Genomic DNA, 21,240 nt, shown 5'->3' on the forward strand with positions numbered 1-21,240 from the left:
TACTAGTGGAAGTGTTTTTAACAAATGCATGTAAAATGTACACATTCTCTAGACAAAATTAGTCCAATCAAATACTTTCTAGAGCAAGTCCCTCCTCCAAACACCATCTGCAACCGGCTAGTAGCACAAGCACTCTGTAGTTCCTCAACTGTAAATATAAGAGCAGACTTACCTTTATAGAAGATCTGAATCTCTGTGAATGTGAAGAAGTGTCCGGAGGAGCAGCAGGTGTTGAGCGCAGGTGAGAGATGTGCAGATACACCGCGAACAAAACAAACACAACAGAGACACGTGTAGCATCACACCTGAGCGATCCGCCCTCACTGTCATTCAGCTGCACTTTATCGTTTGTTTGCTCGCGGGCTGTAATTGAGTGACATTAAGAGTCTGTCACTGAGCTGTGGTCTGCAGAACCTGTACTAGTTGACACTGTGCCATTGTTGTCACTGATCTAATGGTATCAGGCTGAGAGTGAAGCTCGCTTAATGCCGCCTAGTGGAGCGGATGGACAACTGCGCTTTGTACCTGACAAATCGAAAAGAACCTGTATGTATTGGACTTTTTGACAACCGATCCGCGAGATTAGCCGCTTGTAGTTGATCTGAAAACGGAGACGAAGTGGATTAGCTGCAATGTTCGCAAATACACACAGACGTTTCACACGTTTTCATAAAGTTATATAAACACGTTATATTGCCCATAAATATTTGTATTATCTCAGTCGTGTTTTATAGGCATTCATGATATGAACTGTGTACATAGTTCAGTTAGCTTTATTTGCCAAATGTGTGCAAACACAAGGATTTATTTAATTTATTTTTATTATTTCTTAGAACTACACAAATCGTGTACTTTGAATTGCATTGACTGGATTATTTGAATTCACAAATGAATAATTTTGTGTAATTGGTGAACCCGCTTATGTTTGTCCTTCTTATGTAACAGTCTATTATAGGCTATTCACTCTGGCTATATATATATATATATATATTCACTCCAACCACACATACGTAACAACTTTAAGCTTGAGTAATTTGCAGAATTTTGATCAATATATATATACAGTAGTCAACATTTAAAGTGGATCAAAAAAAAAAAGTCCTAAGACAAGAGTGGGTATAGATTTGGTTTTAGGACAAGTTTGATGAAAGGATTTGATCCACTTTAAAAGTAGAATCCAACAGATCAACGGTTAATGATCTGTATAAAATATAATTTAAAAAAACTTCTTGTTGTTTATTTTTCCTTTAAATGAAGGGGACATTTACTGCAACATTTACTACTTACCACTATACACTATCGTTTAAAGGTTTATATTAGTAAGATTTTTAATGTTTTTTTAAAGAAGTTTCTTCTGCTGCATTTATTTGATAAAAAATACAGAAAAAATGTAATATTGTGAAATATTATTACAATTTAAAATAACATTTTTCAATTTCAGTATATATTAAAATCTAATTTATTTCTTGTGATCAAAACTGAATTCTCAGCATCATTAATCCTTCAGAAATCATTCTAATATACTGGATTTATTATCAGTGCTGGAAACAGTTAACAGTCATGCTGCTAAATAGAGTTGGGGTACTCGGACTTGTACTCGGACTCGAGTCCGGTCTCGAGTACAATTTTTAGCGGACTCGGACTTGTCACGGACTCGGATGCATTTTGACTCGGACTTGACTCGGACTTGAGCTTTTCGGACTCGGGAATTATTGCCGAGTCCAGCCGAGTCCAGGGACAGTTGATGGAAATTTTACTGACTCGATGCATTATTACGAAAGTGACATTCAGTATTATTGGCATGTGTTTTAAAGTCTTGCCGGTACTTGAAAGCCTGCCTCTCAGTCAGCGCACAATGCTGAATTAAACTCTTTCTCTATTGCTACACACTTACACGAAAGGTAATGTCAAAATGCATCGTCTTGGAGAGCATTCATGTAAATGCTATCGGTTTTGTGTTGAGTTAGAAATACAGATGTGTCAAAATATATGATCTGTGCGTCCGGTCTTAAAGCGACAGCAGTGTAAACCTGCCACAGACTGCGTCATAATCAAACAACAAAATAAAAAGAGAAAATCACTCACTGCTCTTGATTGAAGCAGTTTAGCAATTTTAATAAGAATCATCTATATTTATTATATACGGTGAAGATTGTAGAGAGTTTTATTTTTACATTTATTACTTCATTAAATGTTTGTAGTACACTATTTCTGTGGTATACTTTACTATATAGATCAATCTGAAAAACGTATAAAACTATTTCATTTGTATTTTGATTATTATATTTATTTATGCTTTTGCTTGTAATTAATTATTAGACTGTTTATTTTCCTTCAGTAAGCTTGAGAATGTTTTACTTACTTACTTGGGTGTGCATTATTTTCTAATAATTCAATGGCCCGTTGTCAATAGACCAATTTGGAGTAGACGTTACAGTTATGTCAGTAAAAAAATACTATTTAAACCTATAACATTTTACATTTACCTATTTTATCTCAGAATTCAGAATTTTTTTTATGTCGTTTATATGTTGTATTTAAGACTTTAGAACTCAATTTAACGCAGCAATAGCAAGTTTGTCAGTTCTGAGGGAAAAAATAAACTCATGACTTTAGCTGAGAGGAAAAGGGAGAATGTATTTTCTTATCAGAATTGTGAGATATAATCTCGAAATTGAGAAAATAAAGTCAGAATTTTATTCTTTTATTCCATGACTTCCATGTCATTAACCCTCACAGCCTCATTTTCATCTAAGAAAAATATGTCACTAGCTGTCCATCTCTTCACCTACCCCTCCCTTTATCACAGATTCATTCTTTTACTCGTAGGTACAGTCCTGTCCTTCCCTTATAATTCCCACATTGTCCTTCCCACATTCTAAAAGCTGTTTCACTCTGAAATATGTCATAATATCAAGTCAGTCATAACTTCTGTTACATGACTTTAAGTTTGCTGAGCAGGACACTAATGAGATGGTGTGAAATAAAAAAATCAAAATGGCAATATGCAACAGAGGTTTCCTTTTGTTACATTTAAATTGTCATTGCCTTATTGTAGTTGTACAAATTAAAACAAGGTTAAGATACTGACAAACAGTAGTTTTTAGTTGGACTCGGTCGGACTCGACTCGGACTCGACCCATTTGGACTCGGACTTGAGTCCGACTCGCCCCATTTTGGACTCGGACTTGACTCGGACTCGACTGGTTAAAGACTCGGACTCGACTCGGACTCGACTTACGTGGACTCGACCCAACACTACTGCTAAATATTTTTTTGTAACCTGTGATACTTTTTTCAGGATTTTTTGATGGATAAAAGGTTAAAAAGAATAGCATTTATTTAAAATAAAAATCTTAACAATATACACTACTATTCAAAAGTTTGCGGTCAGTACATTTTTATTCATTCTTTTTTTAAAGAAATTAATACCTTTATTTAGTAAGGATGTGTTAAATTGATTAAAACAAAAGAAAAGACTTATGTGTTAGCAACGTATGTATTAATGCTGGTTTTTTTATTCATAAAAGAAAAATATTTGGCAGCACAACTGTTTCCAACATAGATAACTCTAATAATAAATCATCATATTAGAATGATTTCTGAAGGATCATGTGCCACTTGAGACTGGAGTAGTGGCTGATGAAAAATCAGCTTTGCATCACAGGAATAAATTCTATTTTAAAGTGTATTAAAATAGAAACCATTATTTTATATTGTAATAACATTTTGCGATTTTAAGGTTTTTTTCTGTATTTATATATATATATATATATATATATATATATATATATATATATATATATTATTTATATGTATGATCAAATGCAGCCTTGATGAGCATAAGAGAGTTACATAGTGGTAAGTGTGGTAAGTGTATGTCACACCATAGTCTTTTTGTGAATTACACCACTGCATATAAATTCACAAAAATCAAATCAATACTGTATATATACAGTAGTCAACATTTGAAGTGGATCAAAAAAAAAAAAAAAGTTGTCCTAAGACAAGAGTGGGTATAGATTTGGTTTTAGGACAAGTTTGATGAAAGGATTTGATCCACTTTAAAAGCAGAATCCAACAGATCAGCGGTTAATGATCTGTATAAAATATAATTTTTACACACCACATAAAAAGTTTAATCAGCTTGAGCGGGTTTTGCCCTCCGGTGGTGATTTTTGTGAATTACACTGCCACATAAAAAGTTTAATCAGCTTGAGCGGGTTTTGCCCTCCGGTGGTCATTTTTGTGAATTACACCGCCGCATAAAAAGTTTAATCAGCTTGAGCGGGTTTTGCCCTCCGGTGGTGATTTTTGTGAATTACACCGCCGCATAAAAAGTTTAATCAGCTTGAGCGGGTTTTGCCCTCCGGTGGTGATTTTTGTGAATTACACCGCCGCATAAAAAGTTTAATCAGCTTGAGTGGGTTTTGCCCTCCGGTGGTGATTTTTGTGAATTACATCGCCGTATATAAATTCACAAAAATCTAATCAGCTTGAACACGTTTTGCCCTCCGGTGGTGATTTTTGTGAATTACACCGCCACATAAAAAGTTTAATCAGCTTGAGCGGGTTTTGCCCTCCGGTGGCGATTTTTGTGAATTACACCGCCGCATAAAAAGTTTAATCAGCTTGAGCGGGTTTTGCCCTCCGGTGGTGATTTTTGTGAATTACACCGCCGCATACAAAGTTTAATCAGCTTGAGCGGGTTTTGCCCTCCGGTGGTGATTTTTGTGAATTACACCGCCCCATAAAAAGTTTAATCAGCTTGAGCGGGTTTTGCCCTCCGGTGGTGATTTTTGTGAATTACACCGCCCCATAAAAAGTTTAATCAGCTTGAGCGGGTTTTGCCCTCCGGTGGTGATTTTTGTGAATTACACCGCCGCATAAAAAGTTTAATCAGCTTGAGCGGGTTTTGCCCTCCGGTGGTGATTTTTGTGAATTACACCGCCGCATAAAAAGTTTAATCAGCTTGAGTGGGTTTTGCCCTCCGGTGGTGATTTTTGTGAATTACATCGCCGTATATAAATTCACAAAAATCTAATCAGCTTGAACACGTTTTGCCCTCCGGTGGTGATTTTTGTGAATTACACCGCCACATAAAAAGTTTAATCAGCTTGAGCGGGTTTTGCCCTCCGGTGGTGATTTTTGTGAATTACACCGCCACATAAAAAGTTTAATCAACTTGAACTGGTTTTGCCCTCCGGTGGTGATTTTTGTGAATTACATCGCCGTATATAAATTCACAAAAATCTAATCAGCTTGAACACGTTTTGCCCTCCGGTGGTGATTTTTGTGAATTACACCGCCATATAAAAAGTTTAATCAGCTTGAGCGGGTTCTGCCCTCCGGTGGTGATTTTTGTGAATTACACCGCCGCATAAAAAGTTTAATCAGCTTGAGTGGGTTTTGCCCTCCGGTGGTGATTTTTGTGAATTACACCGCCACATAAAAAGTTTAATCAGCTTGAGTGGGTTTTGCCCTCCTGTGGTGATTTTTGTGAATTACACCGCCGCATAAAAAGTTTAATCAGTTTGAGCGGGTTTTGCCCTCCGGTGGTGATTTTTGTGAATTACATCGCCGTATATAAATTCACAAAAATCTAATTAGCTTGAACACGTTTTTCCCTCCGGTGGTGATTTTTGTGAATTACACCGCCACATAAAAAGTTTAATCAGCTTGAGTGGGTTTTGCCCTCCTGTGGTGATTTTTGTGAATTACACCGCTGCATAAAAAGTTTAATCAGCTTGAGCGGGTTTTGCCCTCCGGTGGTGATTTTTGTGAATTACACCGCCGCATACAAAGTTTACAGTTTTTTACAGACGCTAGGACACATTTCTCAATACTTAGGTCACTTTTGCAAAACTCTTCACACAGTGAGCACAACAGAAGTCTATGTGGGCTAAACTGAGGATCAATTATCATTGTTTTGGCACAAAATGCATTCAATGACTACATCTCTCAAATTTCATGAATTCTTTTCTCATTCAGACACAACTGGCAAAAATCTTTGTACGTACAGGACATGTTGCACATGCTTACATACTGTTTTCAAAACTGTTAAACTTATGTTCAAAACAATAACATAATGCAAAACTGAATAAGACAGCAAAATTCAACAGAAATATTTTATTGAAACATTTCAAATCTAAAAATGCAGTAGATTAGCATTACTATTGTATCTGTATCAGTGGATGGTGTGTATACAAATTCTTGTATTTTGGAATTACTTAGTGCAAAAAAATAAAAATAAATAAACAACATAAAATATTGACGAATTCTGCATCATGTCTGATTCATTCTAGTAGCATATATTGCAGTTATAAACAATATATATTGCAATTATAAACAGAGATGTGTCCTTGTTTTACACAAGAAAACACTGTGTAATGCTACATGTTGTTAGTGTTTTTTAGGTCATTGTTTTGTGGGTGACAAAGTGTGTTTGTCGGCTGTCAACCTTTGCTAGTGTTCTGGAAGAATGAGTTTATTTGAGACCTGAATAAAGTGTTTTGGTAGTTGTAGTGCATTTTGAATGTGAAATGAACTGCTTTGCCAAGCTGAAAGTCGGTTAGGAGAATTGTGTGAAGAGTTTTGCAAAAGCGACCTAAGTATTGAGAAATGTGTCCTAGCGTCTGTAAAAAACTGTAATCAGCTTGAGCGGGTTTTGCCCTCCGGTGGTGATTTTTGTGAATTACACCGCCCCATAAAAAGTTTAATCAGCTTGAGCGGGTTTTGCCCTCCGGTGGTGATTTTTGTGAATTACACCGCCCCATAAAAAGTTTAATCAGCTTGAGCGGGTTTTGCCCTCCGGTGGTGATTTTTGTGAATTACACCGCCCCATAAAAAGTTTAATCAGCTTGAGCGGGTTTTGCCCTCCGGTGGTGATTTTTGTGAATTACATCGCCGTATATAAATTCACAAAAATCTAATCAGCTTGAACACGTTTTGCCCTCCGGTGGTGATTTTTGTGAATTACACCGCCACATAAAAAGTTTAATCAGCTTGAGCGGGTTTTGCCCTCCGGTGGTGATTTTTGTGAATTACACCGCCACATAAAAAGTTTAATCAGCTTGAGCGGGTTTTGCCCTCCGGTGGTGATTTTTGTGAATTACACCGCCGCATAAAAAGTTTAATCAGCTTGAACTGGTTTTGCCCTCCGGTGGTGATTTTTGTGAATTACATCGCCGTATATAAATTCACAAAAATCTAATCAGCTTGAACACGTTTTGCCCTCCGGTGGTGATTTTTGTGAATTACACCGCCACATAAAAAGTTTAATCAGCTTGAACTGGTTTTGCCCTCCGGTGGTGATTTTTGTGAATTACATTGCCGTATATAAATTCACAAAAATCTAATCAGCTTGAACACGTTTTGCCCTCCGGTGGTGATTTTTGTGAATTACATCGCCGTATATAAATTCACAAAAATCTAATCAGCTTGAACACGTTTTGCCCTCCGGTGGTGATTTTTGTGAATTACACCGCCACATAAAAAGTTTAATCAGCTTGAGCGGGTTTTGCCCTCCGGTGGTGATTTTTGTGAATTACACCACTGCATATAAAGTCTAATTAGCTTGAACGGGTTTTTGCCCTCTGGTGGTGATTTTTGTGAATTACACCACTGCATATAAAGTCTAATTAGCTTGAACGGGTTTTGCCCTCCGGTGGTGATTTTTGTGAATTACACCACTGCATATAAAGTCTAATTAGCTTGAACGGGTTTTGCCCTCTGGTGGTGATTTTTGTGAATTACACCACTGCATATAAAGTCTAATTAGCTTGAGCGGGTTTTGCCCTCCGGTGGTGATTTTTGTGAATTACACCGCCGCATAAAAAGATTAATCAGCTTGAGAGGGTTTTGCCCTCCGGTGGTGATTTTTGTGAATTTACATCGCCGTATATAAATTCACAAAAATCTAATCAGCTTGAACACATTTTGCCCTCCGGTGGTGATTTTTGTGAATTACACCACAGAATATTGAGTCTAATAAACTTAAAGGTGTTGTTTCCTCATGTGGTGATTTTTATGAATTACACTGCCACATATTGAGTCTAAAGAACCTAAATGGGTTGCCCCCTCCTGTGGTGATTTTGATGAATTACGCCGTGAAAGTTTTATGAGCTTAAACTATTTCCACCTTCCTGTGCAAATTTAGTCTAAACAGGTTTTGTGTTAAAGTTGATAGAAAAGCCTTGATGCTAGCCATCATTTAATTATCACTCATTTTTCAAATCAAGTATAATTTGTCAAGTGCATTTTTGATTACTGTAAGAGACTTTACTAACAGAAGTTCTTAATGCCACAGAACACATTTTCAGCTAATCAACAATGACCAACAGAGTGACATGTGACACTGATAAAATAAACTGGAAATACAAAACATTTACTCACATTTGGCGCTGAACAGGTGTTTAATTTTGTGCTCCGATCTGAGGACACAAACATCCACAACTAGCATTTCTTCATGTTTTCCACCAAGCACTTTAGACAGCAAGATCTGTAGTAATTAACCTGATTCTTGCATATATGTCTGTTTTAGACCAATCAAGCCCAGTGATGGTGGCAAAATATTATGCTCAAGATTTCTTGATTTATTTGGCATTTTCTTGTTATTTAGCACAAGATTTTATTTATTTTGTCTGTAAACATTCTTAAGGAAGATTGCTTCATTTTATCATTTGTTTCTTTGCAAATCTCAGTGATGCTTATGAAGTACTATTTTATCTTTGTAGTGCACGTGACTTATGGACCATTAGATCCAGTTCATCTGATTCATCCATCTCTGCCTGTGAGTATATATGTCAAATAACATGAATTAACTATTATAACACTTTGGGTTATACAGTATGTAGCAGTTAATTATGTCTTTACCTTACAGGATAAGGGATGTGTCTGGGCACCCAGTCAACAGAAGCAGAGATCTGAGACGTTTGGACAGACGGTCACTGTAATGCTGGACATCTGGCTCATGGACAGGTAATGATTATACTGTGTGTTGGCCAGTTAATGCATAGGTTACCATCATTTTCTCTTTGAAGGGCCTTCCTTTGAAAAGCAAATGATGGTAACCTAAATAGGTGGGGAAGGGACGGCAGATGAAAATTTTTATACAGCTAAATTTTTTTTTTTTTCAGTTTTTTTAAAGCATAACCGCTGCTGGTCATGGTGCCGGAAACTCCGGGGGGAGACCGTGTTGGTATCCCCCTCCTTTGGGCGCGCCTTCACACACACTCCACCATTCACCCGTAACGCAGAGATCTGGCTGGGATCGAACCAGCAGCCCCTGAACCTGTGAGGCAGCGCTCTTAACCTGTGAGCTACAGATCTCTTGTTGAAACAATTGAAGGAACTTATATTTGACTGTTTACCTGTGATTTCCTAATAAAGAATTTAAAGTAAGTTGTGTAAATGACTTCTCTGAGGTGGGATTTGAACCCATGTCTTGATGACAGGTTCGTCTTCAGAAACAAGTGCTTATCCACTAGCCCATCGTGGATTTCACGTTGTGGTTTGGCATTTGAGTGGCTTTATTTGATGAGATCAGTTTAAAGTAAGCAATAGTGGGGTTTGAACCCAGACTTTCATGTTTGCAATTGAAAGTCTTTAACCACTGAGTCACAGAGACTGTGAGGATGAGTTCTTTTTAGTTTTTAGGCGTATTTACATTTTAAGTTGATCTTAAGGGTTTAGACTGAGTAAAATGTTCAGTTGCTTCTATGGGGTTTGAGCACATGTCTCTGTCAGAGTTTCATGATTCAAAGTCATGTGTTCAGCCAATGCACCACTAGGCTTCAGCTGTGTTTTTCATGTTTTTAGGCGTAATGTTGTTGTATCACTTTTTTTTTTAAAATATAAACCTCAAGACTTTGTGTTTTTATATTTAAATAATAAATGAATAAGGTTGTCACCACCATGGTGCAAAATATACTTAAATACAGTCTTTGTTAATTACTGGCTACGCAACTAGCATGAATGTAATATTATTATCATTTATATTATTATCTAATTAAATAAAAATAGCAAATGATTGGTTATTGAAACATTTCTTTTTAATTAAAATGATATAATATGCAAACAAATTATTGCATCTCTTTGTAATGATTTTTGTGGATAACGCCAATCTGCACTGAGCCTTTGATAACTTGTATACACTATTCTTCTCCAAGAGGGTAAGAGCAGAAGAACATACCATAATGCATTACAATATAATCAACCAATCGCAATTATTCTCACAATCCGTCTTTTTCCCTTATTTCTGTTAAAACAGTTTTTCTTCTTTTTTTTCACTTCTTCAAAAAGAAAAAAAAAAACTACAAAGTGCTTCCTCCCTGTGGTGATTTTTGTGAATTTCACCGCTACAAATAGTCTAATAACGCACTGTACCACTGCAAGACGGTAAGAACACACTACGCATTTCAGTATGAACAATTCAAAGCTATTTACACTATGTTCTGTTTACATGCACTATTGTCAAAGCAATATTCACAAAACAAGTAATGATGTATTATTTAAGGATAAAATCAATTCTAATGAACTTCAACAGGGTGCTCCCTCCTGTGGTAAATTTTTGAATTACAGCGCTGCACCTTCTGTGGGGATTTTTGTGAATTACACTTTTCCTAGTAAAGTAAAATCAATTTAAATGGGTTGCGCCCTCCTGTGGGGATTTATGTGAATTACACTTTTGCAAATCAAGTAAAATCAATTTAAATGGGTTGCGCCCTCCTGTGGGGATTTATGTGAATTACACTTTTGCAAATCAAGTAAAATCAATTTAAATGGGTTGCCCCCTCCTGTGGGGATTTATGTGAATTACACTTTTGCAAATCAAGTAAAATCAATTTAAATGGGTTGCGCCCTCCTGTGGGGATTTTTGTGAATTACACTTTTGCAAATCAAGTAAAATCAATTTAAATGGGTTGCCCCCTCCTGTGGGGATTTATGTGAATTACACTTTTGCAAATCAAGTAAAATCAATTTAAATGGGTTGCGCCCTCCTGTGGGGATTTATGTGAATTACACTTTTGCAAATCAATTCAAATCAACTTAAATGGGTTGCGCCCTCCTGTGGGGATTTATTTATTACACTTTTGCAAATCAAGTAAAATCAATTTAAATGGGTTGCGCCCTCCTGTGGGGATTTATGTGAATTACACTTTTGCAAATCAATTCAAATCAACTTAAATGGGTTGCGCCCTCCTGTGCTGATTTTTGTGAATTACACCGTTGCAAATCGATTTAAAATTAAAGTACTTTATTGACATGCATCTTAACATACAATATTGTCAAAGCATTACACACACAATGGCAAGAAGGAATATACAATAAAACAATAACAAACAACAATTAAAAAATGTATTAAATTAGAGTGCTAAGTACAATAATAAAAATAAAATAAAAAATACATCAATTCTAATGAACGTAAATGGGTTGCACCCTCCTGTGGTGATTTTGTGAATTACAGCGCTGCAAATTAAACTTAACTTAAGTGTCGCCCCCCTGTGGAGAATTCAGGGCTTTAAGATAATTAAGAGAAAATAGGAAAAAGGGTCCTGGTGCCCCAGCGTCTTCATGAGGACTTCATGTCTTCATGTGGAAGATCCCGGGAATGAATCGGTATGACTAGTTTCATTGGATTTGCCCGGAAAAAAGTAGACAAATAATTATATCCATACTGACTCTGAGATTCAACTTCAGTCCATTAGGCCACGACTGCCCCATGTGTGTGGAAAAATCTGTACGGCTGCTACTCTGTAAAGAATAAGTAAGAATTAAAAAGATATTATTATGTGCATCAGCAAAATCGTCTAAAAAAAAAAAAAAAATTAATAAAAATATATCTGCAAATTGTAGACAATTTTTAAAGACAAGCGTGATTTAGTATTTCCAGATGCCCTCCTGGTGAATTGAGTGTATTACACTTATTCAACTTATGTCTAAAATTTGAGCAAAGGGAAATTACATTATACATTTAAAATCAATATCGCTGCGGTGCCTGGAGAGCAGTTTGGGGGTTCGATGCCTTGCTCAAGGGTCTCACCTCAGTCGTGGTATCGAAGGTGGAAGAGAGCGTTGGTCATTCACTCTCTCCACCTACAATCCCTGCCGGACCTGAGACTCGAACTCACAACCTTCAGATTACGAGTCAGACTCTCTATCCATTAGGCCACGACTGCCCCACGTGTGCACAAAAATTTGTACGGCTGCTACCTGGTAAACAAATAATTAAGAATTAAAAAGATATTATTCTGTGCATCAGCAAAACCGTATTGAAAAAAATATTGAAAATATATCTGCAAATTGAATAAAATGAAGATTTAGTATTGATTTATTATTTCCAGGCACCCTCCTGGTGAATTGTGTGTATTACACTGATGCAACTTGTTTGTCAATTAGACAACTCAGATCAGAGGAAACCCTTGTGGTAAATTATTTAACACTAATTAAAATTGATTACACCTGATTAAAAATGCTTACTTACAAAAACGCATCGCATATGAATCAGTATGAGTAGTTTCACTGGATTTGCCTGGAAAAAAAGGAGAAAAATAATTATATTTCTTTTAAAACAAACATTGATGCAGCGCAACTTAGGGTTTGGTGCCCTGCTGAAGGGTTTCACCTCAGTCGTGGTATCGAAGGTGGAAGAGAGCGCTGGTTATTCACTCCCCCACCTACAATCCCTGCCGGACATGAGACTCAAACTCGCAACCTTCAGATTACAAGTCAGACTCTCTATCCATTAGGCCACGATTTAAAATTATGTTGCTATCATGAGGTATTGACAACAACACAGCATGCTGTTTAAAACAAACTGTATCCCTTTGTGTGTGTGCTTTTTTACTAGGAACAGTTGTTTCATTACTGAATTTTAACAGCCCTTGCTGTCCACAGATTTTGATTGTGGGTTATTTCAACCTGATATTTCCATTAGATGCTTGGAAGATAATGTATGACAATGCAGAAGAGAAGACTGCTTACCACTCTCTTCTCATGTAATTCAGGAATTTTCACTCACTGACGTATTTTATTGGCTTAGACCTGAATGGTAATGATAACACTGTACTTGTATCTTCCTGGAAGCCTCCATGTTTGTGTGATGTCATACACCAAACAGCAAAGTCATATTACGAAATGTAGAAAGTTAAAACTCCAACATCAAGTGAAATTAAATTTTTTGTTAACCTTTTCAAACAGATGGAAATCATTTTTTTTATATTATGGCCCTTTTAAACGCACACTCATACAGACGTTCCGTATGGCACCATATGCAAACTTTTGTCAGCTGAATTTTAATGTTTATGAGGTCAGTTGTTACAAGCAGTCTCAGTCTTCTTCTGTTTGTGCTTTATGTACATTGTAAGAAAAGCAAAAAACCAAGACAAACGTATGTGTCAAGAAGCAATTTGCATTGGTTTGCCTTAAAACCTATAGTAGCCTACTGAGTCTGCTAAGGAAAAATAGCTAGATGTCAAGTAAAATGGCATTAAAGTAAGTTGTTGAAAGGTCATTTGAAACAGCACCGTTTGTTGTAAAGAAATGTTACACACACACACACACACACACACACACACATATACATATATATATATATATATATATATATATATATATATATACAGTTTGCTGAAGACAACCTGTCCAACAGCAAGGATTACTGTAACCATGTCCTGTGGTCTGATGAGACTATAAGATAAACTTGTTTGGTTCAGATGGTGTCCAGCATGTGTGACAATGCCCTGGTGAGGAGTACAAAGGAAATGGTGTCTTGCCTACAGTCAAGCATGGTTCAGCCATACTTGGCCACCCCATCACCTTCACCTTCAGCTTTCTCAGCAAGACAGTTGTCATCTTGGTGGCGTGTTTGGGATCGTTATCATGTTGGAAAACTGCCATTCGGCCTAGTTTCTGGAGGGAAGGCATCATGTTCTGCTTCAGAATATAAAGTACATAATGGAATCCATGTTTCCCTCAATGAACTGCAGCTCCTCAGTACCAGCAGCACTCATGCAGCCCCAGACCATGATGCTACCACCACCATGCTTGACTGTAGACAAGACACAATTTTCTTAGTACTCCTCACCAGGGCCTCGCCACACATGCTGGACACCATCTGAGCCAAACAAGTTTATCTTACAGTCTCATCAGACCACAGGACATGGTTCCAGTAGTTCATGCTCTTGGACAGGTTGTCTTCAGCAAACTGTTTGTGGCTTTCTTGCTAGCCAGCTTCAGAAGAGGCTTCCTTCTGGGACGATGCCTATGCAAACTGACTAAAATATATCAAAGAGTTATTTCTATAGTATTGTCCCTTGAGAAGATATACTAAAATTGTTGCTGAAATGTGAGGGGTGTACTCACTTTTGTGAGATACTGTACATATGAATCTTAAATATGAGAACTTACTTTGTTGGTAGTTGGTTCTGTATTTACAATATAGAGTTAAATGACAGATTAGCAGATACAATATTACCAAATAAAGACGTATTTTAAAACATTGCCAAAACATTTGTACATTCACATGAATGTTTCCATCTTCCAAACGTTTCTTTAAGATGCTTGTTTGCATTTTCTTTGAACACAAGGAGCAAGTTTGCAAAACATTCATTCCTCTTCTTAGCTTATTTGAATAGTTAAATCAAGATTTGATTGCCAAATGTGTCTGGCCTGCTCAAAAGACTTGTGGAAAAAAAATCATAAGAAGCAGTGATATAAAACAATGAATTTAGGACTTTTTAAAACCCCCTTTTTACTCATTTATATCACACTGTGCTTTAATTTGTTCTTGTTGATTGCTTCCAGCAATTTTCAGTATGTGTAATCATTACTTTTGCATTGACAAAAAAAGTGACTAATAACTCAAATTAACATTCTTGCCTCAGACCCAATCCATTGGGTTATTTTAAGGATCTTTCTTTCATTTACTGTATGTGAATAACAGCTGGGGTCATTCAGAGATGGGAGGGAGTGGGTTAATGATGTTTTCTTTTAACAAAGGTCTCTTACATCTCTATGAACAGATGGTAACTCATTCTTGAGGACTGCACAACGAAGAGCCGGTCACAGCCAAAGGTTTCAACACCTTATTACTTATTTCCTTTTCTGTCTGTCTTGATTATTCTCAGGTAATGACTGATTATGAATTTATTAACCTCTGTTTTGTGATACTTTTTGAATTTAAAAATAATCATGATTTTGAGTCTGTCTTTTTTTAGGATGAAAGGGCATATGTTATGAAAAATCATTCAAAATGATTATATATATATATAATTATAATATAATATATATTAATATATAATTAAATTAAATAAAATATGCATAGGTCCATAGCTGTATGTGCTTTTAAAAAATAATTTTAATTCATTTAGTTTTGATTTAACTATTGCCAGAAGAAAGTGGTCTTGTTTCAGTGGAGAGAAAATACAATATAACCAACATTTTTAACCAAAATAAAAATAACAATTATCAATGCATTATCTACAAGTAAGAATGATACAATTCTGCTGTTTTTTTGCGAGTATTTTGTTGAAGGTAAAACCATTTCTAAATCACAATTTAATTTATCATTGAGCATTAGTAGTTGCTGAATTATCTTGCTAAAGTTGTTTTTAGTTATTTTTCAGTTTTTCCTGCTTATTGATAACTTTGTCTTTTTTCAGTCATTATGCTGTACTTTTTGAGCTTCATTCTGCTTCTAGGTGAGAAACATATATATTTTATACTGTACAACCTATATATTATTTATCCCCCAATCCCACATTATATCAAATTCTTTTTAAAAAAAAATTTAAATACTATCCAATTTTCCAGCTCCACAAATCCCACTATTAAATAATTAACACAAATGGACCACAAAACCAGTCTTAAGTAGCACAGGTATATTTGTATATATTTTTCTTTCATGCCAAAAATCAGGATATTAAGTAAAGATCATGTTCCATAAAGATATTTTGTTAATTTCCTATTGAAAATATATATATAAAAACTTAATTTTTGATTAGTACTTTGCATTGCTAAGAACCTTATTTGGACAACTTTAAAGGTGATTTTCTTAATATTTAGAATTTTTTGCATCCTTAGATTCCTGATTTTCAAATTGTATCTCAGCCAAATATTGTCCTAGCCTAACAAACTCGTTTTGTGGTCCAGGGTCACAAATCGTGTATGTGATCCCCTCAAATGTTTGTTTCAAACAGACAGTGTAGAAAACGCAGCCGTCAGTAGAACCAGTGATGTTCCGGTGAGGTTGGCGGATGGTAGTAATGCTTGTTCTGGACGGGTTGAGATTTACAAGGACAGCGAGTGGGGCACCATTTGTGATGAAGGGCTGGATGATGTTGAAGGCAACTTGGTGTGCTACGAGGTAGGCTGTGGTCCTCTTATATCCATACAGCCTAGTGCATTCTTTGGGGAGGGTTCGGGAACGTTACTGACGGATGACCTGAACTGTTTCGGGAACGAGAGCTCGGTGCTCGACTGCATTTGGGGAAACCACACTGATGTGTGTGACCACACGAGAGATGTTGGAGTCTTCTGTGACTGTAGGTTACATTCATATTAGTATCAAAATCATACATCATTCTAACACTTTTAAAAATAAAGGTTCCAAAAGGGGGGCTTTGTAGCAGAATCTTTTAGTGAACAGTTTACGTGAAGAATATTTTAATACTCCACTATAAAGAACCTGTTTTGGAAAGGTTCATGTAACAATAGATTCTAATAAAGAACCTTTATTTTTAAGAGTGTAAAATAATGTTTATTTTTAAGCGTGAAAGAACTTATTGAACTTTTCATTTAGCCACCCTTAGGTTTCAAGGCGGCAGTGGCATGTGTTCAGGGAGAGTGGAGATTTTCAACAACAGACAGTGGGGAACGGTCTGCGACACTACCTGGGATCTCTTGGACTCAATAGTAGTGTGTAAAGAACGGGGTTGCGGAAAGCCATTAGCTGTATACTACAATGCTTATTTTGGGAAGGGAACAGGTCCAGTGTGGATGGATGGCATCGGTTGCACTGGTCGTGAGAGCGTGCTAAAAAACTGTGCGTTTAGTGGTTGGGGAGTGACCACTTGCACACATGTGGATGATGCTGGGGTCACCTGCTCAGGTGAGTATGATCAATAGGATCCGAAATAAAAGGTAAAAAAATAAAAGCAAAGTATGTTTACATAAACTAATTAGTCAATCCAAATGAATACAATCCATTTCGGATTCTGACTTTTCTGTTTATACTTCGTATAACCCAATGGTATCTTAATTTTTTGACTGCTTAGGTCTTTGAAGCTCACATATTTGTTTCTCCAAAAAACAATGCTACAGTCAGTAATTCTACAATTGAAATGTGATTTCTGTGTCGGAATGTCTGTTTTTGTTTTGGTCTGTGTGATTCCGCCCACTGCCAATTTAACCAAACGTATTTCGGCACCCTGGGTTGCCAGTTCAAGGAATACACAGTGTATTGCAACTACAGCAAATGAACAGGGTCAGAGATCACAGATTCTACCCAAACTAAAAAGCCTTGGCATCCATTGGATGGGCTCCATGACCAAAGGCATTTTAAAATATGATTAATCCACTCAAAAACTTATGAGTAAGGCTCGTTGCCTTGCATTGTCAACTGCACTGGTTTCTCCTGCATGATCTAATCTGGCAACCCGTTTGAGGTAGTTGCATTTAAGCATTTACGGTAATATTCAGCCTTTGTTTTTCATTTTTCAATCCAGTTGGAATATCGGATAGATTGAGGTGTTTACGTGAAGGTTTTTCAATCTAAACGATAGCTTATTCGGACTATCCCCCAGTTTCACAGACAAGGCTTAAGCCTAGTCCTAGACTATAATGTAAGTCTGAGCTGTTTCAACTAAAAGAAACTTGCACTAACTGATCTTAAAATGTATCAGTGTCTTTGTTCTGTCGTAAGATGCACACCAGTAATGTTTATTAAAAAAACTGCTTAAATGTTCTCATTGAACTATGGCGTAATCCTGGCTTAGTCTAAACCCTGTCTGTGAAACCGGGCCTATAAAATGAGCTTGATCCGAATATTTGGAATAGTTTTACAAACATCCCCCTTTCTCTTCTTTAGAGTTTATGCTTGCAGATGGACTAAACACTTGCTCTGGGAGGGTGGAGGTCCTCTTTGAACATTTTGGGTGGGGAACCATTTCGGACAATGGCTGGAATTTGTTGGGTGGAGATGTGATCTGCAAACAGATGGGTTGTGGAAGTGCACTGAGCGTCAATGGCGAATCTGCTTTTGGGAAGGGCTCGGGTACGGCATGGCTGTATAATACCGCATGCACTGGAACTGAAACCTCACTGAAAAAATGCCTTTCAGACTATGAGAAAAAGAGTTCGCACAGCAATGACGCAGGAGTGATCTGCAGAGGTAAGTGTGAGTGACAAACAGCAAACTTCGATAATTACCGTGGACGTCAAATGCAATGTGAATTCATCTGAATTTTCCTCCTTCCAGAGGTGAAACTGGTAAATGGACCAAGTGTTTGTGCAGGCACAGTGCAGGTTCGTTACACCGGAGAGTGGGGATCAATATGTCACAACAATTGGGATCCACTGGACGGTATTGTGTTGTGTCGAGAACTCGGCTGTGGTCCTTTTAGATCGGCATACACCTCAGCTTATTTTGGGATTGGTGCAGGGAGCATACTGATGGATGATCTTCTGTGTAGTGGGAGTGAGTCCTCACTAAAGGAGTGCAGTCACACTACATCTATAAGCAGCCTCTGTACACATTCACAGGATTCTGGAGTCTCCTGTGGAGGTAAATTTAAACAAAAAGAGGTTTGAAATGAACAAATGAAAACTTATTTATATATTGTACACAGTATATATATACTGTAAATTATATATACATTTATTCTTACATGCATGTCATCTGAGATATGTTGTCACTTTGTCTCTCAGATGTGAGATTGGTAGATGGAGACAGCATTTGTTCTGGAAGGGTGGAGATACTTAGAGACAACCAGTGGGGAACCATTTGTGGCGACAGCTGGGATATGACTGATGCTATAGTTGTCTGTAGAGAGCTGGGCTGTGGAAGTCCAGTAGAGGTAAACGCAGGTGTTTACGGAAGCGGTATTGGTCGAATATGGATGGATGATGTGAAATGTACAGGCACTGAGGGCACGCTGATAAACTGCAGATCAAACGGATGGGGAGTGCACAATTGTGATCACACAACTGATGCAGGAGTCGTCTGCCGAGGTGAACTTCCTGTCAGCATTTTCTTCATTTAATATATATATATATATATATATATATGTGTGTGTGTTTTCAAAATATATATACTCATGCATATGACTTTATCATTTTAATTAGAGCTGTTTTAATTTTTGCTCTGACAGATATTCAATATTCCAAACTGCAACTGGACTTTGTGCAATTCATAACATACTTCTATAGACCCCACAGACCCCAAATATTTTTCACAAATAAATAAAATTAAATAAATCAATAATACACACTAGGAATTAAGGTTGCATGGTTTGGGAGGGAAATGAAATAGTGACTTTACTAATTGTGATTATTTATTGATATTGATATGAATAAAAAATATTACTATTGCAAACAGGGTTATTATAGTAAAATGAAACTAAAATCTAAAAAAAAACCTAAACTGACACTAAATAACTAAAATGATGCTAAACTAAAATTAAAATATAATTAAAACAAAAACAAAAACAAACCAAAACATGACAAAAACACAAAACCACAAATATTCAAACTTAAACTAAAATATAAACAAAAACAAAAAAAGTTAAACAATATGCAACCCTGGACCATGTATAGTTTGTTTGGATAGGACCATATTTGGCCAAGATACAACTATTTGAAAATCCGAAATCTGAAAAAATCCTCAATTATTCAGAAAATCGCCTTTAAAATTGTCCATAAAATACCTGTGCTACTTAAGACTGGTTTTGTGGTCCAGGGTCACATATCTATAATAATATAGCTTTAGTGATACTCAAATAACACTCATTGTAATATTTCACTGTAAATAAAATAATATAAATCAATTTGAAAACACTGAATTATGTGTAAATGGCACATATTTTTCTATTCAAAACACAGCCTTTCTGATTTGATAATTGCAACAAGTCATAATGCAATTTTGATGAATAATAAAGCCCTTCTGAGTATTATTACAATTACACTTAAGCATGGGCACTGAACTAGAGTAGGACTTTGACTAGGGTATGTCATTTCCTATATTCTGATGGTGATTTATATGGATTCTGAATAAGCCGAAAGGGAATGGATTTGAGGAAGCAGCAGTGTGGAAGTCAAGACTATAGCTAAAACATTTAATGGAGTATAATTCATTAGGGCATTCCTTAGGTGGAATGGAATGCAATCAAGCTTTAAATGCTGAATTACTGAATTATCATTGTCTGTTGTTAATGTATGCATAGAGATGGATGAGGAACTCTTCTGACTTCTTTCTAGAGGTACGGTTGGTGAATACGAACAACCATTGTAAGGGCACAGTGCAGGTGTATCATGACGGCCGGTGGGGAACAGTGTGCCACAACAGCTGGGATATCGCAGATGGTATCGTGCTCTGTAGAGAGCTGGGCTGTGGTGGGAATGCACAGCCCTTATCAAATGCCTATTTTGGGGCTGGTGATGGGCCGATATGGATGGATTCTCTCAGATGCAGCGGTAGCGAGTCAAATCTGAAGAAATGCCAGTTTGGTGGGTGGGGAAACCATCAATGCATTCATGCATATGATGCGGGAATCGTCTGCAGAGGTACATCCGTCCATGAACTCAGTACATCAGATTTGATCACAATATCAAGGTTCACTATAAACAATATCTGTCTTTTACAGAGATTAGAAATGTGCTCAGGATTGAGGTGAGCACTGACTCTGGCGGAGACCCCAACGACCCTTCACACATGACAAAAATACTGGACAAAGTAACAAATATTTTTAATTCAATTGCATTTATGTTCATATGCATATTCTTGTCATTGAGTGTCTGTGGTCTCGTTCACAGATCAAGGATGAGCTAAAAGACACCGGAAATTTCTCTGTCAAGTGGAGAACTCAGTTGAACGGGCAAGTGTTTCAGGAAAAGAAAATGTTTGATCCTTGACAGGTTTGTAAACTATATCTGAAAGGGTGTTTTTTTAAAGATGCATCTTGAATATCAAATTTCAGATGTTCATTCCAATTGTTGCAGGTCTGTTATTTCAACAAGAGCCAC

General features: G+C 36.7%; 1 protein-coding gene across 1 annotated transcript; it reads left to right on the top strand.

Moving 5' to 3' along the window:
• Positions 1 to 8,704: 8,704 nt before the first annotated feature.
• Positions 8,705 to 21,129, top strand: LOC141333469 (scavenger receptor cysteine-rich type 1 protein M130). Its single transcript, XM_073838483.1, has 10 exons — positions 8,705 to 8,791; positions 8,882 to 8,979; positions 16,204 to 16,544; positions 16,802 to 17,110; positions 18,089 to 18,391; positions 18,479 to 18,784; positions 18,928 to 19,076; positions 20,442 to 20,724; positions 20,862 to 20,950; positions 21,031 to 21,129. Exons 1-10 carry the CDS (start codon positions 8,705 to 8,707, stop codon positions 21,127 to 21,129), a joined length of 2,064 nt encoding a protein of 687 aa, XP_073694584.1.
• Positions 21,130 to 21,240: the final 111 nt, after the last annotated feature.

This window comes from Garra rufa, chromosome 4 (genome assembly GCF_049309525.1).
Source record: "Garra rufa chromosome 4, GarRuf1.0, whole genome shotgun sequence".
Lineage (NCBI taxonomy): Eukaryota > Metazoa > Chordata > Actinopteri > Cypriniformes > Cyprinidae > Garra > Garra rufa.